The 25,982-nt window shown below is 43.6% G+C and overlaps 1 protein-coding gene and 1 long non-coding RNA gene across 2 annotated transcripts in view; one reads left to right on the top strand and one right to left on the bottom strand.

Annotated features, from left to right (window-relative positions):
• Positions 1–25,982, bottom strand: part of LOC311098999 — a 49,984-nt gene that overhangs the window by 20,828 nt on the left and 3,174 nt on the right. The window contains exon 2 of the long non-coding RNA XR_014609670.1: positions 16,496–16,638. This is a non-coding gene — a long non-coding RNA (uncharacterized lncRNA). The remainder of the gene's footprint in view (positions 1–16,495; positions 16,639–25,982) is intronic.
• The window catches only part of LOC311098998 (dihydropyrimidine dehydrogenase [NADP(+)]), a 136,008-nt gene continuing 131,497 nt past the window's right edge, over positions 21,472–25,982 (top strand). The window contains exon 1 of the mRNA XM_084139589.1: positions 21,472–21,836. Within this exon, the coding sequence (XP_083995715.1) occupies positions 21,807–21,836 (30 nt within the window). The 5' untranslated portion in view covers positions 21,472–21,806. The remainder of the gene's footprint in view (positions 21,837–25,982) is intronic.

Genomic DNA, 25,982 nt, shown 5'->3' with positions numbered 1-25,982 from the left:
GAAAGCACACTTTCTTCAACCTCAATGTATACTTGTTTTTACATTGCATTTGCTGAATAGATGATGTAGTTGGGATGTTTTCAGTGTATTTTCAACGCTTTCAGACAGTGCGATTAATTACAATAAAAAATATGAGTGCACAATAATTATAAAAAGTGAACTTCAGTTAACTGATTAACTCTGACAGCACTAGTGTTGATTGAACTCATGCGAACCAATGCTATAGGAGAATATAATGCAATGCTCCTCACAGCTGTTGCCTCTAGGTCACATGTCACTAATTTAATTAAGTGACAGTCACTAAATCCTTGAGTTCCTATAGAAAACAAAACAGAACAGTAGCGATGCAATGTGAAAAGGACCGGAGGGCTTTACTAACAGCTTGATGGTTGTCAACCCAACTCCCTCTCTGTGACACCTCCATCTCTCTTCGGGCTGGATGGTACTCCTGCAGATTCAGATTGTGTCTATGTCACTCCTTGCCATCTGCCACCTGCAGGGTCAATGTGTCCCCCATGCCACCCTGTGCCCTGCTGGCTGGTATCATTTTAAGTTCAGCGAGAGTTCATCCACAATGCCTCTGATGGTGCTGTTGATGCAACTTTCTCCACACTTTTGATGACCTTACTAAGGATTTTGTAGCCGATCATCCGCCTGGGGAGAACAGTGATCCAACCGAATGGCGAAGTTGGCAAGATAGTGGGACGCCAGAGGGCCCTGGGTCTCCTGGTTCCTGGCAGGAGTTCAGAAGGGTGGTAGCCAGTCTTTCTGTATAGACCTTGGTATGTCACGTTGTTGTGACTTCTTTACACTCTACCTCCTGAGGCGATGGACACCCGACTCTGAGTGGTGTAGCTTCAGACCAGATCCAGGGACAAGAAACAAGACTGAGAACACCTTGTCACATAGGCTTAAAGCCAAATAGGGTCAACCTTAGACTATACAGTAGGACCCTGGGCTGCTCTTCTCTAAGCAGAGGAAACAACTCCTATAAGAAGTGGCAGGAGTCCGACATTGACCGTTGCGAAGCTACAGGCAACCTAGTGGTCATCTAAAACGGGGGCCCTTCAATCCTGTTTAGAGGTGGCTGGCGAAAGCTGTCCGGCACCTAGTTCTATTTCCTTCTTTGAGTCTGTGAAGCATTTCAACCAGCGGCCTAAACAGCCCTGAGCAGACTCAAAGGTGTAGCGGTGTGGCTGGCCATCCCCCTTTCCTCCAATGTAATCCTCTCCTTCCCCCGGTCGGCCACAGCGGTAGAGGCAAGCGGACAGAGAGTGTTTAATCCCTATGCTTTCTGACAGTGCTCTGGTCCCCTATAATGAATAAAAGGTGAAAGAGAGGATCCCTGCCGAGTCAATCCAGCCCAAGCTGTGTTTATACCAGTCAGATAATGAACAGACCTGTCTGGACTGGGATATACTCATGGATATACAGGGGCAAGAGGTTGAGCTACGAAATGTGGCCCTCGTATTTCATTTCAGTGTCTCAACAGTCATTTTGATGCCTTTCATTGTGAGTGAACCACCAGAGTATATGTATGGTCCATGGCAAGGTAATTGGTTGGTCTAAAAGCTATTCCACTAAAACGTAGGGCCCTAGATATGTATCTTATTGGAAATAAGTCTCTGACTTCATTGTGTTATGCCTGTCACGTATTTAAAATGTATGTACTGTGTGTATATGTGTGTTTTAACTGGCAAATAAAAACAATCAATTAATCTGTGCAAAATAATGTGGCTAACTTTATGGACAGAAAAGCAGAAAAGCGTGTAAAAAATGTTATACAATCAATCAATCGATAGGCTGCCTTAAGCCAGTGCTCTTTCCACAAAAAACTACAGACTATGTTGGATCAAGTTCAAGAGGGAGAGCTCAAACTGGACCTCTGACATCTAAGGCAAGCTTTGAGGGACTTAACTCTTCCGGAAAAACAGTTCTCCTGTTTCGTTTTGGGGGGGGGATTTGCTATGGTATGAAGTTGTTTAGAGGTGGCTTGGTAAACTGTTCAGGTGCTCCGACATTCTCCAACATTCTCTGACTTTTAAAGCCATTTTGATGCCTTTCATTGTGAGTGAACCACCAGAGTATATGTACAGTGCATTAGGAAAGTATTCAGCTCTTGACCACGTTTTGTTACATTACAGCCTTATTCTAAAATCTATTAAAAAAAAAAAATCCTCATCAATCTACACACAATACCCCATAATGTCAAAGTGAAAACAGGTTTTTAGAAATTGTTAATTGGAGTCCACCTGTGGTAAATTCACTTGATTGGACATGATTTGGAAAGGCACACACCTGTCTATATAAGGTTCCACAGTTGACAGTGCATGTCAGAGCAAAAACCAAGCCATGAAGTCGAAGGAATTGTCCATAGAACTCCGAGACAAGATTGTGTCGAGGCAAAGATCTGGGGAAGGGTACCAAAACATGTCTGCAGCGTTGAAGGTCCCCAAGAACACAGTGGCCTCCATCATTGTTATATGGAATAAGTTTGGAACTACCAAGACTCTTCCTAGAGCTGGCCGCCTGGCCAAACTGACCAAGAACCCGTTGGTAACTCTGACAGAGCTCCAGATTTCCTCTGGACAATCATCTCTGCAGCACTCCACCAATCAGGCCTTTATGGTGACCAGACGGAAGCCACTCCTCAGTAAAAGGCACATGACAGCCCGCTTGGAGTTTACCAAAAGGCACCTAAAGGACTCTCAGACCATGAGAAACAAGATTCTCTGGTCTGATGAAACCAAGATTGAACTCTTTGGCCTGAATGCCAAGCGTCACGTCTGGAGGAAACCTGGCACCATCCCTACGGTGAAGCATGATGGTGGCAGCATCATGCTGTGGGGATGTTTTTCAGCAGCAGGGATTGGGAGACTAGTCAGGATCAAGGGAAAGATTAACGGAGCAAAGTACAGAGAGATCCTTGATGAAAACCTGCTCCAGAGTAGTCAGGACCTCAGACTGGTGTGAAGGTCCACCTTCCAACAGGACAATGACCCTAAGCACACAGCCAAGACAATGCAGGAGTGTCTCTGGATGTCCTTGAGTGGCCCAGCCAGAGCCCGGATGAACCCGATCGAACATCTCTGGATAGACCTGAAAATAGCTGTACAGCGACACTCAACATCCAACCTGACGGAGCTTGAGAGGATCTGCAGAGAAGAATGGGAGAAACTCCCCAAATACAGGTGTCAAGATGTATAGATGATGTAATGTATTATAGATTACTCCAAATGAAATACTGTACTACGTTTGCCTATGATTGGATTTAGTATCCCAGAACTCTATTTGAGTGGCCCACAATGTGGCTTTTAAAATCTGTATTTTGCATTGTGAACTATTGTATCATTGTGGAATGACACTTCTATACATTCTTCGAACTAACTTCAACATTAACTCCATTGGAACCCTTTTTCTCTGGGGATCAAAGCGTGGTGGGAGGTGAGTCATGGGTTGCTGCACCACACTAACTCTTTAACTGCCAATTAGTCATGGTGAATAGTGACAAAACTCTATGGCGGATGTACAGTACAGTGTAGCCCAATGCAAATAGTCAACACAGTCGCATGGGAGGAGGGTAAAATGTCCTTCAAATGATATAGGGCTGCTAACGGTTATTCATTTTTCACCCCAAAGGGACTATGACTACTGAAGAGCGATGACTAAAAATAGACATTTCTGCCCACACATGATCATTTGAATTTCTAATTACTAGCATTTGCATGACACCTGTGCCATTCTTTTCTATTGAGATTGACTTTTTATGAATGTTCTGAATGTTAACTATGAAAGTTTCCCTTTAAAACAGTAGTGTGTATTTGTTCAATTATAATCTGGTCCCACACTGTAAAAATAGAAAGATTCAGAACACCATGAAAAGCAGTGCACCTAACCTGAGATCTGGTGAATTTAAACCCAATGTAATTGTTATGATACACACTAAGTTTTGTAATGCTTTATTTAGACAGATTAGAGACAGAGAAGGAGTGTATCACGTCTACTCCCGTTCCCCCTCTCCGGTGCTCGAGGTCACCAGTTCACTCATCATTACGCACACCTGCCACCATCATAAGGCGCACTTGTGCTTAATTATGGGACTCACCTGGACTCCATCACGTCATTGATTACCTCCCCTATATCTGTCACTCCTTCAGATTAGTTCCCCAGTCAGCATTGGTTGTTATGTTTCTCATGCGGGAATTGAACCCTGACTTCTGGGGCAGTAAGATGGTACATTTCATTGGAATTTTACACACTCAACCACACCGTAAAAAAAGTATTATTGGTGAATTGAAATTTACAACAAAAACAAACAAAATATATACAGTAGTTAATAAAAAGGAATGCAAGTTGTTTCAATGATCTGTTAATTTCATTTTACCAAAAGATTTAAGAATAAACAACTTAATATGTTGCTCAAAATGTAAGTATCTTTTATGAGGATAACCAAAGAGAGAACATTTTGTGATTGAACCCATTGGAAGACTGGTTGTAATCACCTTGCACTTCTTATCTTGCCACGTGGCTCTGTTTTCAGAGGACTGAGGGTCATTAAATTTTTTTGACTTAATGATAATTTTACACAGTTTTGAATCCATGTTTGAAGAAAGAAATCTAAAATCTATATTAGTATTAAGCAGCTTGTTGGGCCATGACGTGTAGGCCTAATGGATCATGATGAACTGATATCAAAACCAGCTAAATTACGTTCAATAATGAGACGACCCATTCCCACATTTCCAACTTTGAATGGTAGAGGCAAATACAGTATCCTGCAATTCTTACTGTAAAACCTCTAGTCACTGCTGGTGGTTTGAGCACTGTGCTCAACAATGCCTGCCAAAATGGGTGAAACTGGCAAATGATAAGATACATAAACCAATGTTAACCATTAAAATACTCCAGAAGAAGTGATGTAATTCTGCACTAGACGGGATATGAAACATAATAGTGTTTAGAAGCTATAAAGAGGAAACGACACCAAAAGAGAAGTTATCTAATTCTGCACTAAACAGAACTCGAAACACCAAAATTGTGTTTTCAATCTTCTCTGTTAGTGCTGCCAGTCCCTGGCAAGGTGTTGCTCAACACTTGATTTAGTGGTGTTACAACATACCATGTAATGTTTCAGTGTCACGGTTTCGGCCGAGGCTGCTCCTCCTCCTTGCTCGGGCAGGCTTCGGCGGTCGTCGTCCCCGGAGTACTAGCTGCCACCGTTGTATGTTATCGATGTTTGTTTGGTTTTGTCTTCCTTGTACACCTGTTTCCTTTTAGTGTTAATTATGTCTCCTATAAGTTTCTCGTTTTGTTAGTCGTGAGTTGTGTGTAATTGTTCCGCCTGTCATTAGGTGCCGTGTATATTTTGCTCCTATGTTTTGAGTATAGACACACTGTTTGCGTATCTGTTGTATTTTGGTGTTTTGCGCACTGTTGCGTAATCGCTCGCCTCCGGGCTCGTAGAGGCCCGTTAGTTTGTATTGTTGTCGTCGACTAAAGTCTGTTGGACGAAGCTTTTTGTGTCCTGCGCCTGATTCCTACACCACATCCACATTCAGCCCATGACAGAATCACACACCTTATAATGGAGTCAGCAGGAGCAGCAGCAGCGCCCGAGTCATTGGAGGAGCGCGTCCGCGGGCAGGACGATAGGATCCTACAACTCGGGACCGCCCTGCAGGACGTGATTAATACTCTGCACCGATGGGAGACCAGAGGGGTACCCACACCTCCGCCTACCTTACCACCACCATCGGTCAGTCCTCCCATCCAAGCTCCGGAATCCAGTGGGATTCGGCTCTCGCTCCCGAGGGCGTATGATGGCACCGCTGCCGGGTGTCAGGGGTTCCTCCTGCAGGTGGAACTATACCTGGCCACCATACACCCGGCGCCCTCGGGACACGAGAGCGTTTCCGCCCTTATCTCCTGTCTCACCGGCAAGGCGTTGGAGTGGGCCAACGCCGAATGGAGGGGGATAGACGCCGCCACCATCACCTACGCGGAGTTCTCCCGCCGCTTCAGGGCCGTGTTCGACCATCCACCTGAGGGGAAAGCGGCGGGGGAGCGTCTATTCTACCTCCGACAGGGGAAGAGGAGCGCACCGGAGTTCGCCCTGGAATTCCGGACTCTAGCGGCGGATGCAGGGTGGAATGAGCGGGCCCTCATCGACCACTATCGATGCAGTCTACGGGAGGACGTCCGCCGGGAGCTGGCCTGCAGGGACACCAACCTCTCGTTCGACCAGTTGGTGGACATGTCCATCCGTCTCGACACCCTGCTTGCCACCCGCGGACGTTCCGAGTGGGGGCCGTCCATTCCATCCTCCAGCACCTCCGAGCCGAGCCCTATGGAGCTCGGGGGTGCTGGCGCTAGAGAGAGGAGGAGAAGGAGCCTGAGGGGGGCCGTCCCCTGCACCAACTGTGGCCGTGGAGGGCACACTGCGGCTAGGTGCTGGGGAGGGTCTCCAGGGGGACGGGACAACAGGCCACGCACTGGGGAGTCCTTCCAGGTGAGTAGGCGCCCCACTTACCCAGAGCTCTCTGTTGTGCACTTATGTATACCTGTAAGATTTCCACAGGTTGCACCTCATTCCCAGCATAAGGCGCTAGTAGATTCAGGCGCAGCTGGGAATTTTGTTGATCGGAATTTTTGTGTAGAGTTAGGGATTCCCCTCCTTCCAGTTGATGCTCCTTTCCCTGTCCATGCACTAGATAGCCGCCCGTTGGGATCGGGGTTGATTAGGGAGGTCACAGCACCACTTAGGATGAGTACGCAGGGGGGTCATGAGGAAACTATTCAGTTATATCTGATCGACTCTCCTGCGTATCCTGTGGTGCTGGGGCTTCCCTGGTTGATTACCCATAATCCCTCCATTTCGTGGCAACAGAGGGCTCTTAAGGAGTGGTCTGCCCAGTGTGTGGGGCGATGTCTAGGTATTTCCGTGGGGGCGACCTCGGTGGAGAGTCCGAACCAAGTGCCCGCAATGCACATTCCCCCTGAGTATGAGGAAGTAGCACTCGTGTTTAGCAAGACGAGGGCGACGCGGTTGCCTCCTCATAGACAGGGGGATTGTGCGATAGACCTCCAGGCAGGAGCAGCGCTTCCGCGGAGCCATGTGTATCCTCTGTCTCAAGAGGAGAAGGGGGCTATGGAGACATACATAGCCGAGTCTCTGAGACAAGGATACATACGGCCCTCCACTTCCCCTGCGTCCTCAAGCTTCTTTTTTGTGAAGAAGAAGGATGGAGGGTTGCGCCCGTGTATTGATTACCGTAGTCTCAATCAGATAACTGTGAAATACAGTTATCCACTCCCTCTGATTGCGACTATGACGGAATCATTACACGGAGCGCGTTTCTTCACAAAACTGGATCTCAGGAGCGCCTACAACTTGGTGCGCATTAGGGAGGGCGACGAATGGAAGACAGCATTTAGTACCACCTCGGGTCATTACGAGTATCTCGTCATGTCATACGGGTTGATGAATGCTCCTTCAGTCTTCCTTCAGCCACCTAAACTCTGCCCCTGTGCTTTTTACTCCAAGAAGCTCAGCCCAGCGGAGCGAAATTATGACGTAGGGGACAGGGAGCTGTTAGCCGTGGTACAGGCCCTAAAGGTGTGGAGGCACTGGCTTGAGGGGGCTCAACACCCTTTTCTCATTTTGACTGACCACCGTAACCTGGAGTACATCCAGGCAGCTAGGAGATTGAACCCTCGTCAGGCTCGGTGGAACATGTTTCTAGGCCGGTTCGTATTTAAAATCACGTACATCCCTGGGTCCCAGAACGGTAAGGCAGACGCCCTGTCCCGGCGGTATGACACAGAGGAGAGGTCCGTTGAGCCCACTCCCATACTGCCGGAGTCTTGTCTGGTGGCACCGGTAGTGTGGGAAGTCGATGCGGAGATCGAGCGGGCGTTGCGTACCGACCCTAGTCCTCCACAGTGTCCTGTGGATCGGACGTACGTTCCGCTCGAGGTTCGGGATCGACTGATTTATTGGGAAACACGTCCCCCTCCTCTGGACATCCAGGTATTGGCCAGACAGTGCACTGCCTTAGCGCTAGGTACTGGTGGCCAACGTTAGCCAGGGATGTGAGGGTTTATGTCTCCTCCTGCTCGGTGTGCGCCCAGTGTAAGGCGCCTAGACACCTGCCCAGGGGGAAGTTACAACCCCTGCCCGTTCCACAACGACCCTGGTCTCACCTCTCGGTGGATTTCGTTACAGACCTTCCCCCCTCTCAGGGGAATACCACTATACTGGTCGTTGTGGATCGGTTCTCTAAGGCCTGTCGTCTCCTCCCAATGCTGGGTCTCCCTACTGCCCTACAGACTGCTGAGGCACTATTCACCCACGTCTTTCGGCACTACGGGGTACCCGAGGATATAGTGTCTGATCGAGGTCCCCAGTTCACCTCCAGAGTCTGGAGGGCGTTCATGGAGCGCTTGGGGGTCTCGGTGAGCCTTACCTCGGGGTACCACCCGGAGAGCAATGGGCAGGTAGAACGAGTGAACCAGGATGTGGGTAGGTTTCTGAGATCGTATTGCCAGGGCCGGCTGGAGGAGTGGGCGAGGTATATCCCCTGGGCGGAGATGGCACAGAACTCTCTCCGCCACTCCTCCACCAACCTAACCCCTTTCCAATGTTCTGGCACCATGGCATCAGAGCCAGATCGAGGCCCCTGCGGTGGATGAGTGGGTACGGCGCTCGGAGGAGACGTGGAACGCTACACATGTCCATCTGCAGCGGGCCATCCGTCGACAAAAGGCGAGCGCCGATCTCCACCGCAGTGAGGGTCCGGTGTACGCACCTGGAGATCGAGTCTGGCTCTCGACCAGAAACCTACCCCTCCGTCTGCCCTGCCGGAAGCTGGGTCGGCGGTTTGTGGGGCCTTTTAAAGTCCTGAGGAGACTGAACGAGGTGTGTTACAGGTTACAACTGCCTATTAATTATCACGTTAACCCCTCGTTCCATGTGTCTCTTCTCAGGCCGGTGGTAGCTGGTCCACTCCAGGACTGTGAGATAGGAGAGACTCCTCCGCCCCCACTGGACATCGAGGGGGCTCCGGCGTACACAGTTCGGTCCATCTTGGATTCGAGACGTCGGATGGGGGGTCTCCAATATCTCGTGGAGTGGGAGGGGTACGGCCCGGAGGAACGGTGCTGGGTGCCGAGGAGGGACATCTTAGACCCGTCTCTCCTGACTGAGTTCCACCGTGATCATCACACGCGCCCTGCTCCGCGTCCTCCTGGTCGTCCCCGAGGCCGGGGTCGGCGCACGGCTGGAGCCGCGCGTCAAGGGGGGGGTACTGTCACGGTTTCGGCCGAGGCTGCTCCTCCTCCTTGCTCGGGCAGGCTTCGGCGGTCGTCGTCCCCGGAGTACTAGCTGCCACCGTTGTATGTTATCGATGTTTGTTTGGTTTTGTCTTCCTTGTACACCTGTTTCCTTTTAGTGTTAATTATGTCTCCTATAAGTTTCTTGTTTTGTTAGTCGTGAGTTGTGTGTAATTGTTCCGCCTGTCATTAGGTGCCGTGTATATTTTGCTCCTATGTTTTGAGTATAGACGCACTGTTTGCGTATCTGTTGTATTTTGGTGTTTTGCGCACTGTTGCGTAATCGCTCGCCTCCGGGCTTGTAGAGGCCCGTTAGTTTGTATTGTTGTCATCGACTAAAGTCTGTTGGACAAAGCTTTTTGTGTCCTGCGCCTGATTCCTACACCACATCCACATTCAGCCCATGACATTCAGAACATCTCAGGATGATGTGTTTCAATACTCCAGCAAATTTAGGGTTTTGTCTCCTTCAGGATGGTGGCAGCTCAGTTGCCACTAGTTTTGGTGTTACAAAGCACTTCATTTGAATAGTGTAGAGTACTCCTAACAGCAGACATTTTAGTTGTAGCCCTGATGCTCCCCCAGAATCAAGTACACTCTCTGATCAGTGTGGCGCCTTAAGCTTTTGAGCTGTCAGCAGGAAGAACTTAGCTACCACAACTGTTAGATTTTCCAAACATGAATATTAATGTGAAGAAAAACTATTAGCCTAAGGTTTGCCTTATTAGAATAAGATCTTAGGAGGGTGTTTTAATGGAATGAGAGTGTTAAAACAATACCCTGTTGCTGCAACAAATGTTTGATGATATTTAAATTAATTTATATGGAATAAATATATATTGAAGCACTGTAGGGCAATGTACGTTTAAAATATTGTTTTATTATTTCATTGTTATTGTTAATTGACATTTTTTGGGACACTCTTGAAAACGAGATGGTGCATCTCAAGAGATCTCATCTTGCAAAATGTCCAATAAATCAATAAATACTGTCCATTATTGATTGTTATGCCAAGAACGTGTGTGGAATGACACTAGTGGAGCCTTTCTCTACAAGACATGAGCCACAAGAGATACTACACAGGAGTGAACAGGCACACACAAACACATGCACACACGCACATACACACATGCTCTCTCTCACAAACACACACAGTGCCCCTTCGTTCACACACACACAGTGATACTAACACACCTGCTAGGAGAGGGAGTACATTGCACACCAATGTACCGCATTACAAAAACCAAGCTGCACAATTACAGGTGTTTTAACGTCAAGCTCTGTGAGAGCATTTCACCTGCTGTGTGTTGGGATGAAACAGGCAGCCACAGAAGTGGAAACAAAGAAGGAGAGGAGGGGGCCCTAATGGAAATGTGTGTCTCCATGTCTCAATTGTCTCAAGGCTAAACATCCTTCTTTAACCCGTCTCCTCCACTTCATCTACACTGATTGAAGCGGATTTAACATCTGACATCAGTAAGGAATCATAGCTTTCACCTGGATTTACCTGGTCAGTCTATGTCATGGAAAGAGCAGGTGTTCCTAATGTCATACTCAGTGTATGTGGAAAATACATTGGATTTGAAAAAGGTCATCAACTGTTGTTTTGAGGGTGAAATTTCCACCACGGGATTATGTCATCATTGTAACCACATTTCTACATAGATAAACCTTTTATAAAATATGTTGAATTTTTACCTTTTAAACAACGTCAGATCATCAACTTTATAAGCACCATCAGAAAAAACAATAGGCTGGGCAGCACCTCCTACTGGATCATTTGTTTTTCTACAGCTACCCTCTGGTCTCCCATCCAGGGTTCTAACCAAGCCAAGCCCTGTTTAGTTATGATATTTGTCATTGACTTTTAACAATGTGCTATTGTGAGAATGATTGTTGAGAGAGCTCCACTTAAAAATAGATTCACTGTGGCTATCAAAGTCATTCCAAAGGGTAGATTTAACAGCGCAAATGAAATGTAATCATACTTTATCACTCATATATCATCAATGATGCCATTTACATTTTTACATTTACATTTTAGTCATTTAGCAGACACTCTTATCCAGAGCGACTTATGTGAGTGCATACATTTTTCATTTAGGCCTATATAACATTTGCAAAGTCATCAACAGCTATTGTTTCAATTCAAAACAAAATTCTACAACAAATAGACAATGCAATAGGCCTAGCTAGGGCTGTTGCGGTGACCGTTTTACCGCCACACCTGCGGTCACGAGTTATGAAGGCAGTCAAATTCTGCTAAATGGCATATTATATTATTATTTGTATTATTAAATTCCACGTGACCGTTTAGTCACGGTAATTAGGCTTCTCTAAGCTCTGATGCTGCTGATGGTCATTAGGAGCCTACCAAACTTGCTAATTGCCTGGTACTCAGCACTCTATTGTCCCTCTAATCACTCTGACATCAATGCAAATGTATTTAAAATCTAATCAAACACCCATGATCTCATGTTGCGCATCATTTCAATAGGCTATGCAATTGCGGGAGAAACAGAGTGATGGCCTCTACTGAAAAGAGGAGGATCAGCTTTCTATAGGCTAAGCCTACTATATTTATTTAATAATAATAATAATATTCCTAATATTAAGCACATTGCTTATATTTACAACAGGAGTATAGCCTACATGGCTGGCATGAAAATAAACCACAGCGAGCGTCCTCCATTCGTTATTTAAGTGCATAGATGACATGTATTCTTTCCCGCTGCCCCTGTTTCGATACAGGTGCATGATAATGATCCATTCTAAATCAAAACAAATTTCACACATATATTATTTAGTACAGTGGCTTGCGAAAGTATTCACCGCCCTTGGCATTTTTCCTATTTTGTAGCCTTACAACCTGGAATTAAAATGGATTTTTTGGGGGGGTTTGTATCATTTGATTTCCACAACATGCCTACCACTTTGAAGATGCACAATATTTTTTATTGTGAAACAAACAAGAAATAAGACAAAAAAACAGAAAACTTGCTTTAGCAGTATGCTTAGGGTCATTGCCCTGCTGGAAGGTGAACCACCGTCCCAGTCTCAAAACTCTGGAAGACTGAAACAGGTTTCCCTCAACAATTTCCCTGTATTTTGCGCAATCCATCATTCCTTCAATTCTGACCAGTTTTCCCTGCCGATGAAAAACAACCCCACAGCATGATGCTACCACATTTACATTGACATTTTAGTCATTTAGCAGACGCTCTTATCCAGAGCGACTTACAGTTAGTGAGTGCATACATTATTTTTAAAAAATTTCATACTGGCCCCCCGTGGGAATCGAACCCACAACCCTGGCGTTGCAAACGCCATGCTCTACCAACTGAGCTACATCCCTGCCAGCCATTCCCTCCACTACCCTGGACGACGCTGGGCCAATTGTGCGCCGCCCCATGGGTCTCCCGGTCACGGCCGGCTACGACAGAGCCTGGATTCGAACTACCACCACCATGGTGTTCTCGGGGTGATGAGAGGTGTTGGGTTTGCGCCAGACATAGCCTTTTCCTTGATGGCCAAAAAGCTCAATTTTAGTCTCATCTGACCAGAGTACCTTCTTCCATATGTTTGGGGAGTCTCCCACATGCCTTTTGGCGAACACCAAACGTGTTTGCTTATTTTTTTCTTTAAGCAATGGCTTTTTTCTGGCCACTTTTTTCTTTGCAGTTCCTTCAGGGTTATCTTTGGTCTCTTTGTTGCCTCTCTGATTAATGCCCTCCTTGCCTGGTCCATGAGTTTTGGTGGGCGGCCCTCTCTTGGCAGGTTTGTTGTGGTGCCATATTCGTTCAATTTTTTTATAATGGATTTAATGGTGCTCCGTGGGATGTTCAAAGTTTCTGATATTTTTTTATAACCCAACCCTGGTCTGTACTTCTCCACAACTTTGTCCCTAACCTGTTTGGAGAGCTCCTTGGTCTTCATGGTGCCACTTGCTTGGTGGTGACTTTTGCTTAGAGGTGTTGCAAACTCTGGGGCCTTTCAGAACACGTGTATATATTCTGAGATCATGTGACACTTAGATTGCACACAGGTGGACTTTATTTAACTAATTATGTGACTTCTGAAGGTAATTGGTTGCACCAGATCTTATTTAGGGGCTTCATAGCAAAGGGGGTGAATACATATGCACGCACAACCTTTCCGTTATTTATTTTTTAGAATTTTTTGAAACAAGTTATATTTTTCATTTCACTTGACCAATTTGGACTATTTTGTAGAAGCACCTTTTGCGTTGATTACAGCTGTGAGTCTTTTTGGGTAAGTCTCTAAGAGCTTTGCACACCTGGATTGTACAATATTTGCCCATTATTCTTACAATAATTATTCAAGCTCTGTAAAGTTGATTGTTGATCATTGCTAGACAGCCATTTTCAAGTCTTTCAATAGATTTTCAAGCCGATTTAGGTGAAAACTGTAACTACTGTATACCACTCAGGAACATTCAATGTCGTTTTGGTAAGCAACTCCGGTGTAGATTTGGCCTTGTGTTTTAGGTTATTGTCCTGATGAAAGGTGAATTTAGGTTATTGTCCTGATGAAAGGTGAATTTGTCTCCCAGTATGATAACATGTATGCACTCACTAACTGTACGTCGCTCTGGATAAGAGCGTCTGCTAAATGACTAAAATGTAAATGTGTCCATTGGAAAGTAGACTGAACCAGGTTTTCCTCTAGGATTTTGCCTATGCTAATAGCTGTATTCCGTTTGTTTTTATCCTAAAAACCTCCCTAGTCCTTGCCGATGACAAGCATACCCATAACATGATGCAGCTACCACCATGCTTGAAAATATTAAAGCGTGGTACTCAGTGGTGTGTTGTGTTGGTTTTGCCCCAAACATAACTCTTTGTATTAAGGACAAAAAGTTAATATCTTTTCCAAATTTTTTGCAGTATTATTTAAGTACCTTGTTGCAAACAGGATGCATGTTTTCGAATATTTTTATTCTGTACACGCTTCCTTCTATCACTCTGTTATTTAGGTTAGTATTGTGGAGTAACTACAATGTTGTTGATCCATCCTCAGTTTTCTCTTATATTAACCATTAAACTCTGTAACTGTTTTAAAATCACCATTGGCTTCATGGTGAATTGCCTGAGCAGTTTCCGTCCTCTCCAGTAACTGAGTTAGTAAGGACACCTGTATCTTTGTAGTGACTGGGTGTATTGATACACCATCCAAAGCCTGATTAATAACTTTACCATGCTCAAAGGGATATTCAGCATCTGCTTTTTATTTTTATTTTACACATCTACCAATCAGTAGCCTTCTTTGGGAACCATCAGAAAACCTGCCTGGTCTTTGTGGTTGAATCTGTGCTTGAAATTCCCTACTCGATTGAGGAACCTTACAGATAATTGTGAAATTGAGTAGTTATTCAAAAATCATGTTAACCACTATTATTGAACACAGAATCCATGCAACTTATTACACTACATTACTAAACGTATGTGGACACCTGCTCGACGAACATCTCATTCCAAAATCATGGGCATTAATATGGAGTTGTTCCCCCCTTTGCTGCTATAACAGACTCCACTCTTCTGGGAATGCTTTCCACTAGATGTTGGAACATTGCTGCGGGGACTTACATTTTTGTCATTTAGCAGACGCTCTTATCCAGAGCGACTTACAGTTAGTGAGTGCATAAATTTTTTCATACTGGCCCCCCGTGGGAAACAAACCCACAACCCTGGCGTTGCAAGCGCCACGCTCTACCAACTGAGCTACACGGAGCTACACTTGCTTCCATTCAGCCACAAAAGCATTAGTGAGGTTGGGCACTGATGTCGGGCAATCAGGCCTGGCTCGCAGTCGGCATTCCAATTCATCCCAAGTTCTTCCACAACGATCTCGACAAACCATTTCTGTATGGACATCGCTTTGTGCACGGGGGCATTGTCATGCTGAAACAGGAAAGGGCAAACTGTTGCCACAAAGTTGGAAGCACAGAATCGTCTAGAATGTAATTGTGTGCTGTAGCGTTAAGATTTCCCTTCACTGGAACTAAGAGGCCTATCCAGAACCATGAAAAACAACCCCAGACCATTATTCTTACGCGCTACTTGCTTTCTGTGAGCTTCTGTGGCCTACCACTTCGCGGCTGAGCTGTTGTTGCTCCTAGACGTTTCCACTTCACAATAACAGCACTTAAAGTTGACCAGGGCAGCTCTAGCAGGGCAGAAATGTGACAAACTGACTTGTTGGAAAGGTGGCATCCTATGACGGTGCCAAGTTGAAAATCACTGAGCTCTTCAGTAAGGCCATTCTACTGCCAATGTTTGTCAATGGAGATTGCAAGGCTGTGTGCTGGATTTTATACACCTGTCAGCAACGCGTGTGGTTGAAATAGCTGAATCCACAAATTTGATGGGGTGTCCACATACTTTTGTATATACTTTATAGTGTATAGGATTTGTTAAGCACATTTTTACTCCTGATATTTAGGCTTGCCATAACAAAGGGGTTGACCGTTGAATACTTATTGACTCAAGACATTTCAGATTTTCATTTTTTATTAATTTCAAAAACATTCTACAAACAAAATGTCACTTTGATATTATGGGGTATTGTGTGTAGATCAGTGACACAAAATCTCAATTTAATACATGTTTAATTCAGGCTGTAAAACAACAAAATGTGGGAAAATAAAAGGGGTGTGAATACTTTATGAAGCCAGTGTTTCTCCTTACTATCACTTAGATGGGTGTAAGCCTACTTTGCAGTTAGCGTTTTTCACAATGAATCTTGTTCTGGAGGCAGCTCTGCAGTGGTGACTAGCCACAAAGTCATACACTTTTAAACCTAACCTTAAGCCTAACCTTAACCACACGGCTAAACCTAATGCCTAACCCTAACCTTAAATTAAAATTTTTGTTTTCATGATTTAAAAAATAAATATAGACAATTTTGACTTTGCAGCAGGCCCATCTAGCGGAAAGTTCTCAGTTCTGCCTCCAGGACAAGACTCATCCCAATAAATGTCAGCCTTCACCAACTGTTCTGTTAGGAAAAGGGAATACTGATCAAACCTTGGGAATATTAACCACAATCATCACTCATAAAGACTACCAACCTTCTGATGAATAAAGAGTACGCAACACCTATAATATGCTTATTATAAATAAGTTTAAGATAAGAGTATACTTGCCTGTTCTCTTGTACATTCTCTTTCTCTTTTAGCTCAGCACCATCTCAGCTCCTTGTCCCTTCTGTCCACAACCAGGTGTCAGCCATTCAGTAGATTCACAACACAACGTGAACACTCCCCCACTGGAGATCCCTGTGCATTTGCTGGAAAAAAACAGATGGCGAAGAACAGCCTCAGAATGTGATATGAGCAATGTGTAAGAAAAGGGCACACTGTCCTGCATAGTGGATACAATATTTAAAATCAATATATTTTGTCTTTGTTTTTGCGTTCTCTCTCTCTCTCTCTCTCTCGTAATTTAATTATATGTATTTAAGGTATGGATACATTAGGGTTTACACCAGCCAACAGTGTGCCAGCCTGAGCCAGGAGTTGTAAATCAACTCACTTTGAATGACATCTCTCCCAGACGGGATTCCTGCTGAATCATCACATCCATGTTTGTCAGGCCTAGGAGAGTGGACCGGATTGGTTGAGCATGCATCTCAATCAATCAACTCCTGACCCATTCTTTGACCTTGAGCTGGCTGGTGTACAATATGAATATACTGTTTGTAAGCACATCTATTAAAGCTTTCTGGAGGGGACTATTTCACACCGCACTGACCAATGGGATTGTCTGAGTCAGCTGCTAACAGGAAGTAAAGATTTACAACTAATGGCATGAGGTAAGTATATGAATGTGTGTCTGTGTGTCTGTGTATCTGTGTCTGTGTATCTCTGTCTATCTCTCTCTCTCTGTCTGTGTGTGTGTGTGTGTGTGTCTGTGTGTGTGTGTGTGTGTATGTGTGCATGCGTGCGTGTGCGTGCGTGCGTGTGTGTGTTCAAGAGCCAGAGTGTACAGTAACACACCACAATGACCCACTTGCACTGTCCTGATATGCAGTTCATATAAATCTGTCATCAAATGCTATTATATTGGCAGGCAGGGAGGTAGCTCAGTTGATAGAGCATGGCGTTTGCAACGCCAGGGTTGTGGGTTCGATTCCCACAGGGGGCCAGTATGAAAATAATAATGTATGCAGTAACTGTAAGTCGCTCTGGATAAGAGCGTCTGCTAAATGACGTAAATGTAAATGTAAATATTCACCATTCCACACACTTCCCATGCTCAGAGACTTGTTTTATGTGTGGATATCATTAGAGGTTCATGGTAATTATCAAAACATATGAGGGAGTCCTCTTAAAGATGATCAATTGGGCATGTTTATTTTATACATCCCATTTGTTACATTCATTGCACTTACAGGGATTAAATTACATTCTGTCTATGTGTAGATTGTTTGTGTGTTGTTATAAATGTCTAATGCGCTGCTACAGCCCTGAAATAAATAAAGTTGTATTTTATTGAATTGTATTGTCTGATAGGCTACATGTGTACACAATTGTCTTGTTCTTCCAGTTTCCCTACTGTATTAAATAGAGCAGACCAATTTAACTGCTGGCACCTGAATGGTTGCCTTTTAGAGATGCATTCATCATTCAAACAATGTCCAGGGGCCTCGTTTATAAACCGTTTGCATATACAAAATATAACCCAAAATGTGCATACACCAGTTTGCACGCAAATGTTGGCATTTATACAAATGTAACTTGAAGTGAGAATGTGCTCACCTCCCCGCAAACTTTACACCATGCGTATGCACATCTACTAGTGGTTGAAATATTGTATTGCAAGCTGGCAAGTAAGTATTTTGTGCAAATCGGAATATGATGAAAAGGTTATTCATAAAAAACAAAACAGAAAACATAGAAAACACGAAAACACATGAACAAGAATGCAGCCATTTTCCATTACTGAGAAGAGTTTTTAGAATCTAAAATAATTAGACATAGGAATCTTTTTCCTATTTATTTTATTTGCATAACCATTGCAGAATAAATTATTCACCTTTTCTGTGATGGGTTCATATTCCCGAAGGAGCCATACAACAAATTATCATCCGCATCTCTAATTTCATTTGACCTAGTAGCCTAGGAAATAGATAGGCTATATGTATTTCAAGTTTTGCAATATCATAGGCAGCGCGGTTTATAATACCGGTATACAGTCGAATTTAACAGGTGAGCAGCTGAAGTAGGCCTTAGTAAGCTACTGTAAGTACTGTAATTGCATTTCTATTTTAGTAGCCTGCCTTAGACAATGTTTCAGAATTCGCACGCAGTCAATCATTTTAGGTTGGGGGGAAAAGTCGATGCAAATCATTGTTGAATTCAAACGTTGTGCTAACAGGTCCATAACATTTGCCATTGCTTTCTCTTTCAGAAACTGACACAGTCCTTTTCCAGATACAGCATAAATTACTGCTAAAGAGTAAAACATCCTGCCAACACAGTAAATAGACCGATAGTTTGTGTGAAATATTTGACAGTATGGGTAGACTATATGTGGTGTGCTATAGGAACATGACATCATTGCCTATTTAATCTTAAAGCCTATACCAAGGCAGGACATAGAAACCCAGTAATCTATTGATAAACTACATATTGAACAACAATTCGTCGTTTGCATGCGGTGGCCTAATGCCAATAGTTCCAAATTATACCACAAATAATGCCAAGGGCGTTATTGTCAACATAAAAGGTAAATGCAGGGCGTTTTTCAGGCGGAGTAATACTCGTTCACGCACGAACAGTTTTATCATAGGTCTGATTTATAAAGAGAAACATGCGTATGTATGGTATGGCTTTAATAATGCTCAATATTTTTGAATGTGCGAAGACTTTTCAAAAATGCTGCACGCAGATATGTAGTGTGAAATTTACGCTATAAATGAGCGTAACATTTATAAAGGAGGCCCCTTCACGGTGTGTCCTCCAATATCTTTGTTTGCAGCTGAAAGACAAATCACAGCTCTTTTATTGCACATGGCATGGTTGCACAACTGTCCTTGAAAACCATGGTTGTGAAAGGCAGCAACCAATGCAGCAACCTACAGTAGCCTACCAACTGGGAACAGATGTCAGTTCAACGTCTAGTTTTGATTTACATTTGGTTGAGTTGTCAACTAACGTAACTTCACCATGTGAATTTGGATTTCGGGAAAAGGTTGGGTGAAAAAAAGACGAAATTCCCATACTTCAAGGATTTTTTTCCAAATCCAAACAGAGAGAATTAACACAAAAACGTATGCATGTATACCGAGACATACAGTGAGGGAAAAAAAGTATTTGATCCCCTGCTGATTTTGTATGTTTGCCCATTGACAAAGACATGATCAGTCTATAATTTTAATGGTAGGTTTATTTGAACAGTGAGAGACAGAATAACAACAAAAAAATATGTCAAAAATGTTATAAATTGATTTGCATTTTAATGAGGGAAATAAGTATTTAACCCCTCTGCAAAACATGACTTAGTATTTGGTGGCAAAACCCTTGTTGGCAATCACAGAGGTCAGACGTTTCTTGTAGTTGGCCACCAGGTTTGCACACATCTCAGGAGGGATTTTGTCCCACTCCTCTTTGCAGATCTTCTCCAAGTCATTAAGGTTTCGAGGCTGACGTTTGGCAACTCGAACCTTCAGCTCCCTCCACAGATTTTCTATGGGATTAAGGTCTGGAGACTGGCTAGGCCACTCCAGGACCTTAATGTGCTTCTTCTTGAGCCACTCCTTTGTTGCCTTGGCCGTGTGTTTTGGGTCATTGTCATGCTGGAATACCCATCCACGACCCATTTCCAATGCCCTGGCTGAGGGAAGGAGGTTCTCACCCAAGATTTGACGGTACATGGCCCCGTCCATCGTCCCTTTGATGCAGTGAAGTTGTCCTGTCCCCTTAGCAGAAAAACACCCCCAAAGCATAATGTTTCCACCTCCATGTTTGACGGTGGGGATGGTGTTCTTGGGGTCATAGGCAGCATTCCTCCTCCTCCAAACACGGCGAGTTGAGTTGATGCCAAAGAGCTCCATTTTGGTCTCATCTGACCACAACACTTTCACCCAGTTCTCCTCTGAATCATTCAGATGTTCATTGGCAAACTTCAGACGGGCATGTATATGTGCTTTCTTGAGCAGGGGGACGTTGCAGGCGCTGCAGAATTTCAGTCCTTCATGGCGTAGTGTGTTACCAATTGTTTTCTTGGTGACTATGGTCCCAACAGCCTTGAGATCATTGACAAGATCCTCCCGTGTAGTTCTGGGCTGATTCCTCACCGTTCTCATGATCATTGCAACTCCACGAGGTGCGATCTTGCATGGAGCCCCAGGCCGAGGGAGATTGACAGTTCTTTTGTGTTTCTTCCATTTGCGAATAATCGCACCAACTGTTGTCACCTTCTCACCAAGCTGCTTGGCGATGGTCTTGTAGCCCATTCCAGCCTTGTGTAGGTCTACAATCTTGTCCCTGACATCCTTGGAGAGCTCTTTGCTCTTGGCCATGATGGAGAGTTTGGAATCTGATTGATTGATTGCTTCTGTGGACAGGTGTCTTTTATACAGGTAACAAACTGAGATTAGGAGCACTCCCTTTAAGAGTGTGCTCCTAATCTCAGCTCGTTACCTGTATAAAAGACACCTGGGAGCCAGAAATCTTTCTGATTGAGAGGGGGTCAAATACTTATTTCCCTCATTAAAATGCAAATAAATGTATAACATTTTTGACATGCGTTTTTCAGGATTTTGTTGTTGTTATTCTGTCTCTCACTGTTCAAATAAACCTACCATTAAAATTATAGGCTGATCATTTCTTTGTCAGGGGGTAAACGTACAAAAACAGCAGGGGATCAAATACTTTTTTCCCTCACTGTAGTATAATCGCCATAAAGACTCTCAGGGAGTAGAAATGACTCATTGACTTGCACCTGTAGCCTATAATTCTGTCTATGAGCATTCAACCTAGGGGTGTGGAGAGGATTTCGAACACCATGGACACGTGCTGACAGTTCAACATGATGCAGAACAGTTATCCATGCAACGTGCCCCCTCCTCACCTGATAATGAACTCATAACAAACTTGAACCTTTCAAACTCCCTTATCAGTGTGACGACTTGTCGGACTCCACCATTTCGAACTAACAAAATTATTATTGTTCCAAAAAAACACAACAGATAGGGCGTGTTTATTTAGCAATATCGAGAAAAATCTTAATGGACAACAAATGTGCAGCTGTGTTGAACTGGATGCACATTTAAAAAGAAATATTTGAAGTTTCAGATGGTGCATTCGAACTGAGAATGGAATAGTCTGACGCTTTGGCTGACTTTTTTTTCTTCCGAAATAGACTACAATAAAGCACTAGAGAAGTTTTGGACACACAAACCGAACGGTTTATTTTAGTTTTACCTGACACCTGAATTACCAAAAGAGAAACATGCTGAGTAAAGACCTTCCGGACATTGAGGTACATAACTTTATAGTTGTTAATCTGTTTTATTCTGTCACTTGTAATCTCAATTTGCGACCTCTGGTTTTGGGAGTGAGGTGTCTTTTTGCCTTACTTTTCGCGCAGTGTTTAGCCTACCTGCTTGAGCCATGTTGTAAAAAAACTGGGTTGGCAAACTGCTAGAATTAGATCGATGGGGGAGCAGATATTTACAAATTAGCCTACTCTTCAGGTTTGATAATTTGTGCAGATATTTTTATTTTGGCTTTTTAATTGCTTGTTATTTTAGGCTATATGGAGAAAGATAACTCACCTTAAAACAGTATAGCGTGGGTAGTTTTATTTAGAGCAACGTGATTGATAAATTGACACTACGAGACTATTTCTTCAGTCTCATAGAGCACATGCAAGTTTTGCACGGAAGTTAGCCTACTTTCAGTATTTTCCTTATGTGATAGACCCATATACTTATCCAGGCAATGCAGTGTTAACATTTTTTTAGCTACAATGCTACAGCTTCTCATCAGCTAGCACGAGAATTCATTCTTCCTTCTCATATTAGCCAATCATTCTGTAGCTACCACTGAAGTTTCAGAACAATGGACAGCGCATGTGTAGCCAGTTACTTGATCGCATTATGCCTATCTAAATTTATTTTGATTTCAAATAAAAGTTTACAAACCAATAACCGTTGCTTTAAGAATTGTCCCAAACATTGTAATAGTCCATGGGGATTCCACTATTTCAATAGCCTACACATTTTTTTATCAACACCATGCATAGGCCACTTTTACTAAAGACAAAACAGCTTATGTAGACTGAACCAACAAAAAACAGGAATAAGGATATTTTGTATCTGTCATTTGACAAGAAGGCCTTGTATGATCAATGCCTGTAAATGAGGATGACCAGTGGCGATTTTAGCATGTAAATCTTGGTGGGGCAAAAAAATATATATATGAGATGCATGACAGCAAAGCCGCTACACAACACAACACTAAACAATACATTAATTGCACTAAAACGGTGACAAATGGTGCCCACAAACTGTTAGGGCCTACATAAAGCTGTCCCAACAGCAGTCCCAACACCTTACCACTGCTACACCTGGCTATCAGCAGAGCCTTGTCTGGCAGCGAAACAGTTCATTCAGCCTCATTTACTGCCTTTAAAAAAACATAGCTGATATAGCTGACTTGCTTAAACAAATGTGTTTTCTACTGACAATTGAGATGTATAAACTATGCATAAGGGGACGACAAGCGAATAAGAGACAATCCGTAATTTCGATTAAGACATTAATGAGCGAGCCAGGACAGACATAGTCAATATAACTATTTGTTCAGCACTTTTGAAATGTACAGCGACATAATTCAGAACATGGGCCGTTCTTACAGTGTTCTCCCTGTACACCAAGTCAGAACCATAGGATAAATAAAGGGGGCATATAAGCTGACAATGAAAGCTCTTACAATATTCGATGATTACATTTCTCAAAAACAGGTTATAGGCTACATGTGCACCACCGAGTCAGAACAGTAGGCGAAATTAAGAGGTGAAAATATACCCAATTATTAGGGTGAGGTACATGGGCTATTAACAGCTTACTACACAACAGCTGCCCAACCACCACAGAAAGCACTGAGCTAGGCTGAAACACCTGCATTTTGGAGCTGCCTTACTCAAGAGAACAAAAAAGAGACCATGTTTGTATGCAGCTTTATTAACTCAATGATATACAGTGGGGAGAACAAGTATTTGATACTTTTTATTTTATTTTATTTCACCTTTATTTAACCAGGTAAGCCAGTTGAGAACAAGTTCTCATTTACAACTGCGACCTGGCCAAGATAAAGCAAAGCAGTGCGATAAAAACAACACAGAGTTACATATGGGGTAAAAAAACATAAAGTCAAAAATACAACAGAAAATATATATACAGTGTGTGCAAATGTAGCAAGTTATGGAGGTAAGGCAATAAATAGGCTATAGTGCAAAATAATTACAATAGTATTAACACTGGAATGCTAGATGTGCAAGAGATTATGTGCAAATAGAGACAAATACACTGCTGATTTTACAGGTTTTCCTACTTACAAAGCATGTAGAGGTCTGTAATTTTTATCATAGGTACACTTCAACTGTGAGAGACGGAATCTAAAACAAAAATCCAGAAAATCACATTGTATGATTTTTAAGTAATTAATTTGCCTTTTATTGCATGACATAAGTATTTGATACATCAGAAAAGCAGAACTTAATGTTTGGTACAGAAACCTTTGTTTGCAATTACAGAGATCATACGTTTCCTGTAGGTCTTGACCAGGTTTGCACACACTGCAGCAGGGATTTTGGCCCACTCCTCCATACAGACCTTCTCCAGATCCTTCAGGTTTCGGGGCTGTCGCTGGGCAATACGGACTTTCAGCTCCCTCCAAAGATTCTCTATTGGGTTCAGGTCTGGAGACTGGCTAGGCCACTCCAGGACCTTGAGATGCTTCTTACGGAGCCACTCCTTAGTTGCCCTGGCTGTGTGTTTCGGGTCGATGTCATGCTGGAAGACCCAGCCACGACCCATCTTCAATGCTCTTACTGAGGGAAGGAGGTTGTTGGCCAAGATCTCGCGATACATGGCCCCATCCATCCTCCCCTCAATACGGTGCAGTCGTCCTGTCTCCTTTGCAGAAAAGCATCCCCAAAGAATGATGTTTCCACATCCATGCTTCACGGTTGGGATGGTGTTCTTGGGGTTGTACTCATCCTTTTTCTTCCTCCAAACACGGCGAGTGGAGTTTAGACCAAAAAGCTCTATTTTTGTCTCATCAGACCACATTACTTTCTCCCATTCCTCCTCTGGATCATCCAGATGGTCATTGGCAAACTTCAGACGGGCCTGGACATGCGCTGGCTTGAGCAGGGGGACCTTGTGTGCGCTGCAGGATTTTAATCCATGACGGCGTTTTAGATTCCGTCTCTCACAGTTGAAGTGTACCTATGATAAAAATGACAGACCTCTACATGCTTTGTAAGTAGGAAAACCTGCAAAATCGGCAGTGTATCAAATACTTGTTCTCCCCACTGTATATTTGTTTTACCTTGTTTGCAAACTGATATGTAACACGTATTAATGCCAAAATAACATGCAAAACAGGCAAGCCCCAAAAACAAAAACAAAAATATTTAATATTTTATTTATTTTTGTTGCTAAAAATGTGGAACTCAAAACACCTGCCCTGAATGAGGGGTAGCCACTGAGTATGACTCACCTTGCAAATACTGTAATCAATTATGTGACATAGGCCTACATAACCTCTAAAAAATATGAGCTTATACAATGATATCTGGTATTACTGAATACATCATTGTATTAAACCAACCCAATACATGCCGGTGGATGGGCATGCATCATATCCATTGACAATACCTACACCTCTGCCTAGGTGACATGTAGACTTTCTTTTATTGAAGACATTTGAATGGAGAGTGTGCCGGGGTAAGTGACGGTCACCATTAGCATTTCTATTAATGGCTGTTATGACAACGGTCATGTGACCTTGGCTGTGTCAGGGGGCGCTTAAGACGTGGTCTGAATGACTCCCGTCTGCTGTCGAAAATACCTCACTAAATGTCATAATAACGGCCGTCCGCGGAGCAATTAAACCGGCCATTCATCTTGCGCAGCGCTGAAGACGTCTCGTTTTAATATCCTGCCTTTGTGAGAACGCTAAACGTGCGCCTTTGTGTGTGCTCACGGATTCATTAAAAACGTCTAGGATGGCCATCAGTGTTCGTTAGAAATGAGATTAATGTGTCCGTTTACAGAAAGGCCTATACACTTTATGTCTGGCGCTGAACCATGCCAGGCCAGCCTCCAGAACAGGACTATCAAGTCAAGTACAAGGAGAGGATATTACCAACATGGGCACCAAAAATTGGCTTTTAAATTATGACAAGGAGACGTGTGTCTCACAGACATCCGCGTCAGTGTCAACGTCTGAAAATTGCCATTTAAATGATGACAAGGAGACCTGTGTCTAGCAGACATCCATGTCAGTGTCAACGTCTAGGATTTTAACGAGTTGCTCTCCTATCAAGGCTGTAAATCTAAGCATGAAACCCCTTAGAATAATCATACAGGTGTTGGAGATTCTGCATGTTTTAAAC

Source organism: Coregonus lavaretus (genome assembly GCF_964263955.1).
Source record: "Coregonus lavaretus genome assembly, chromosome: 23".
In the NCBI taxonomy this organism is placed as follows: Eukaryota; Metazoa; Chordata; class Actinopteri; order Salmoniformes; family Salmonidae; genus Coregonus; species Coregonus lavaretus.
Note: the sequence above shows the minus strand (reverse complement) of the source record. Positions and strands in the feature narration are given on the sequence as shown.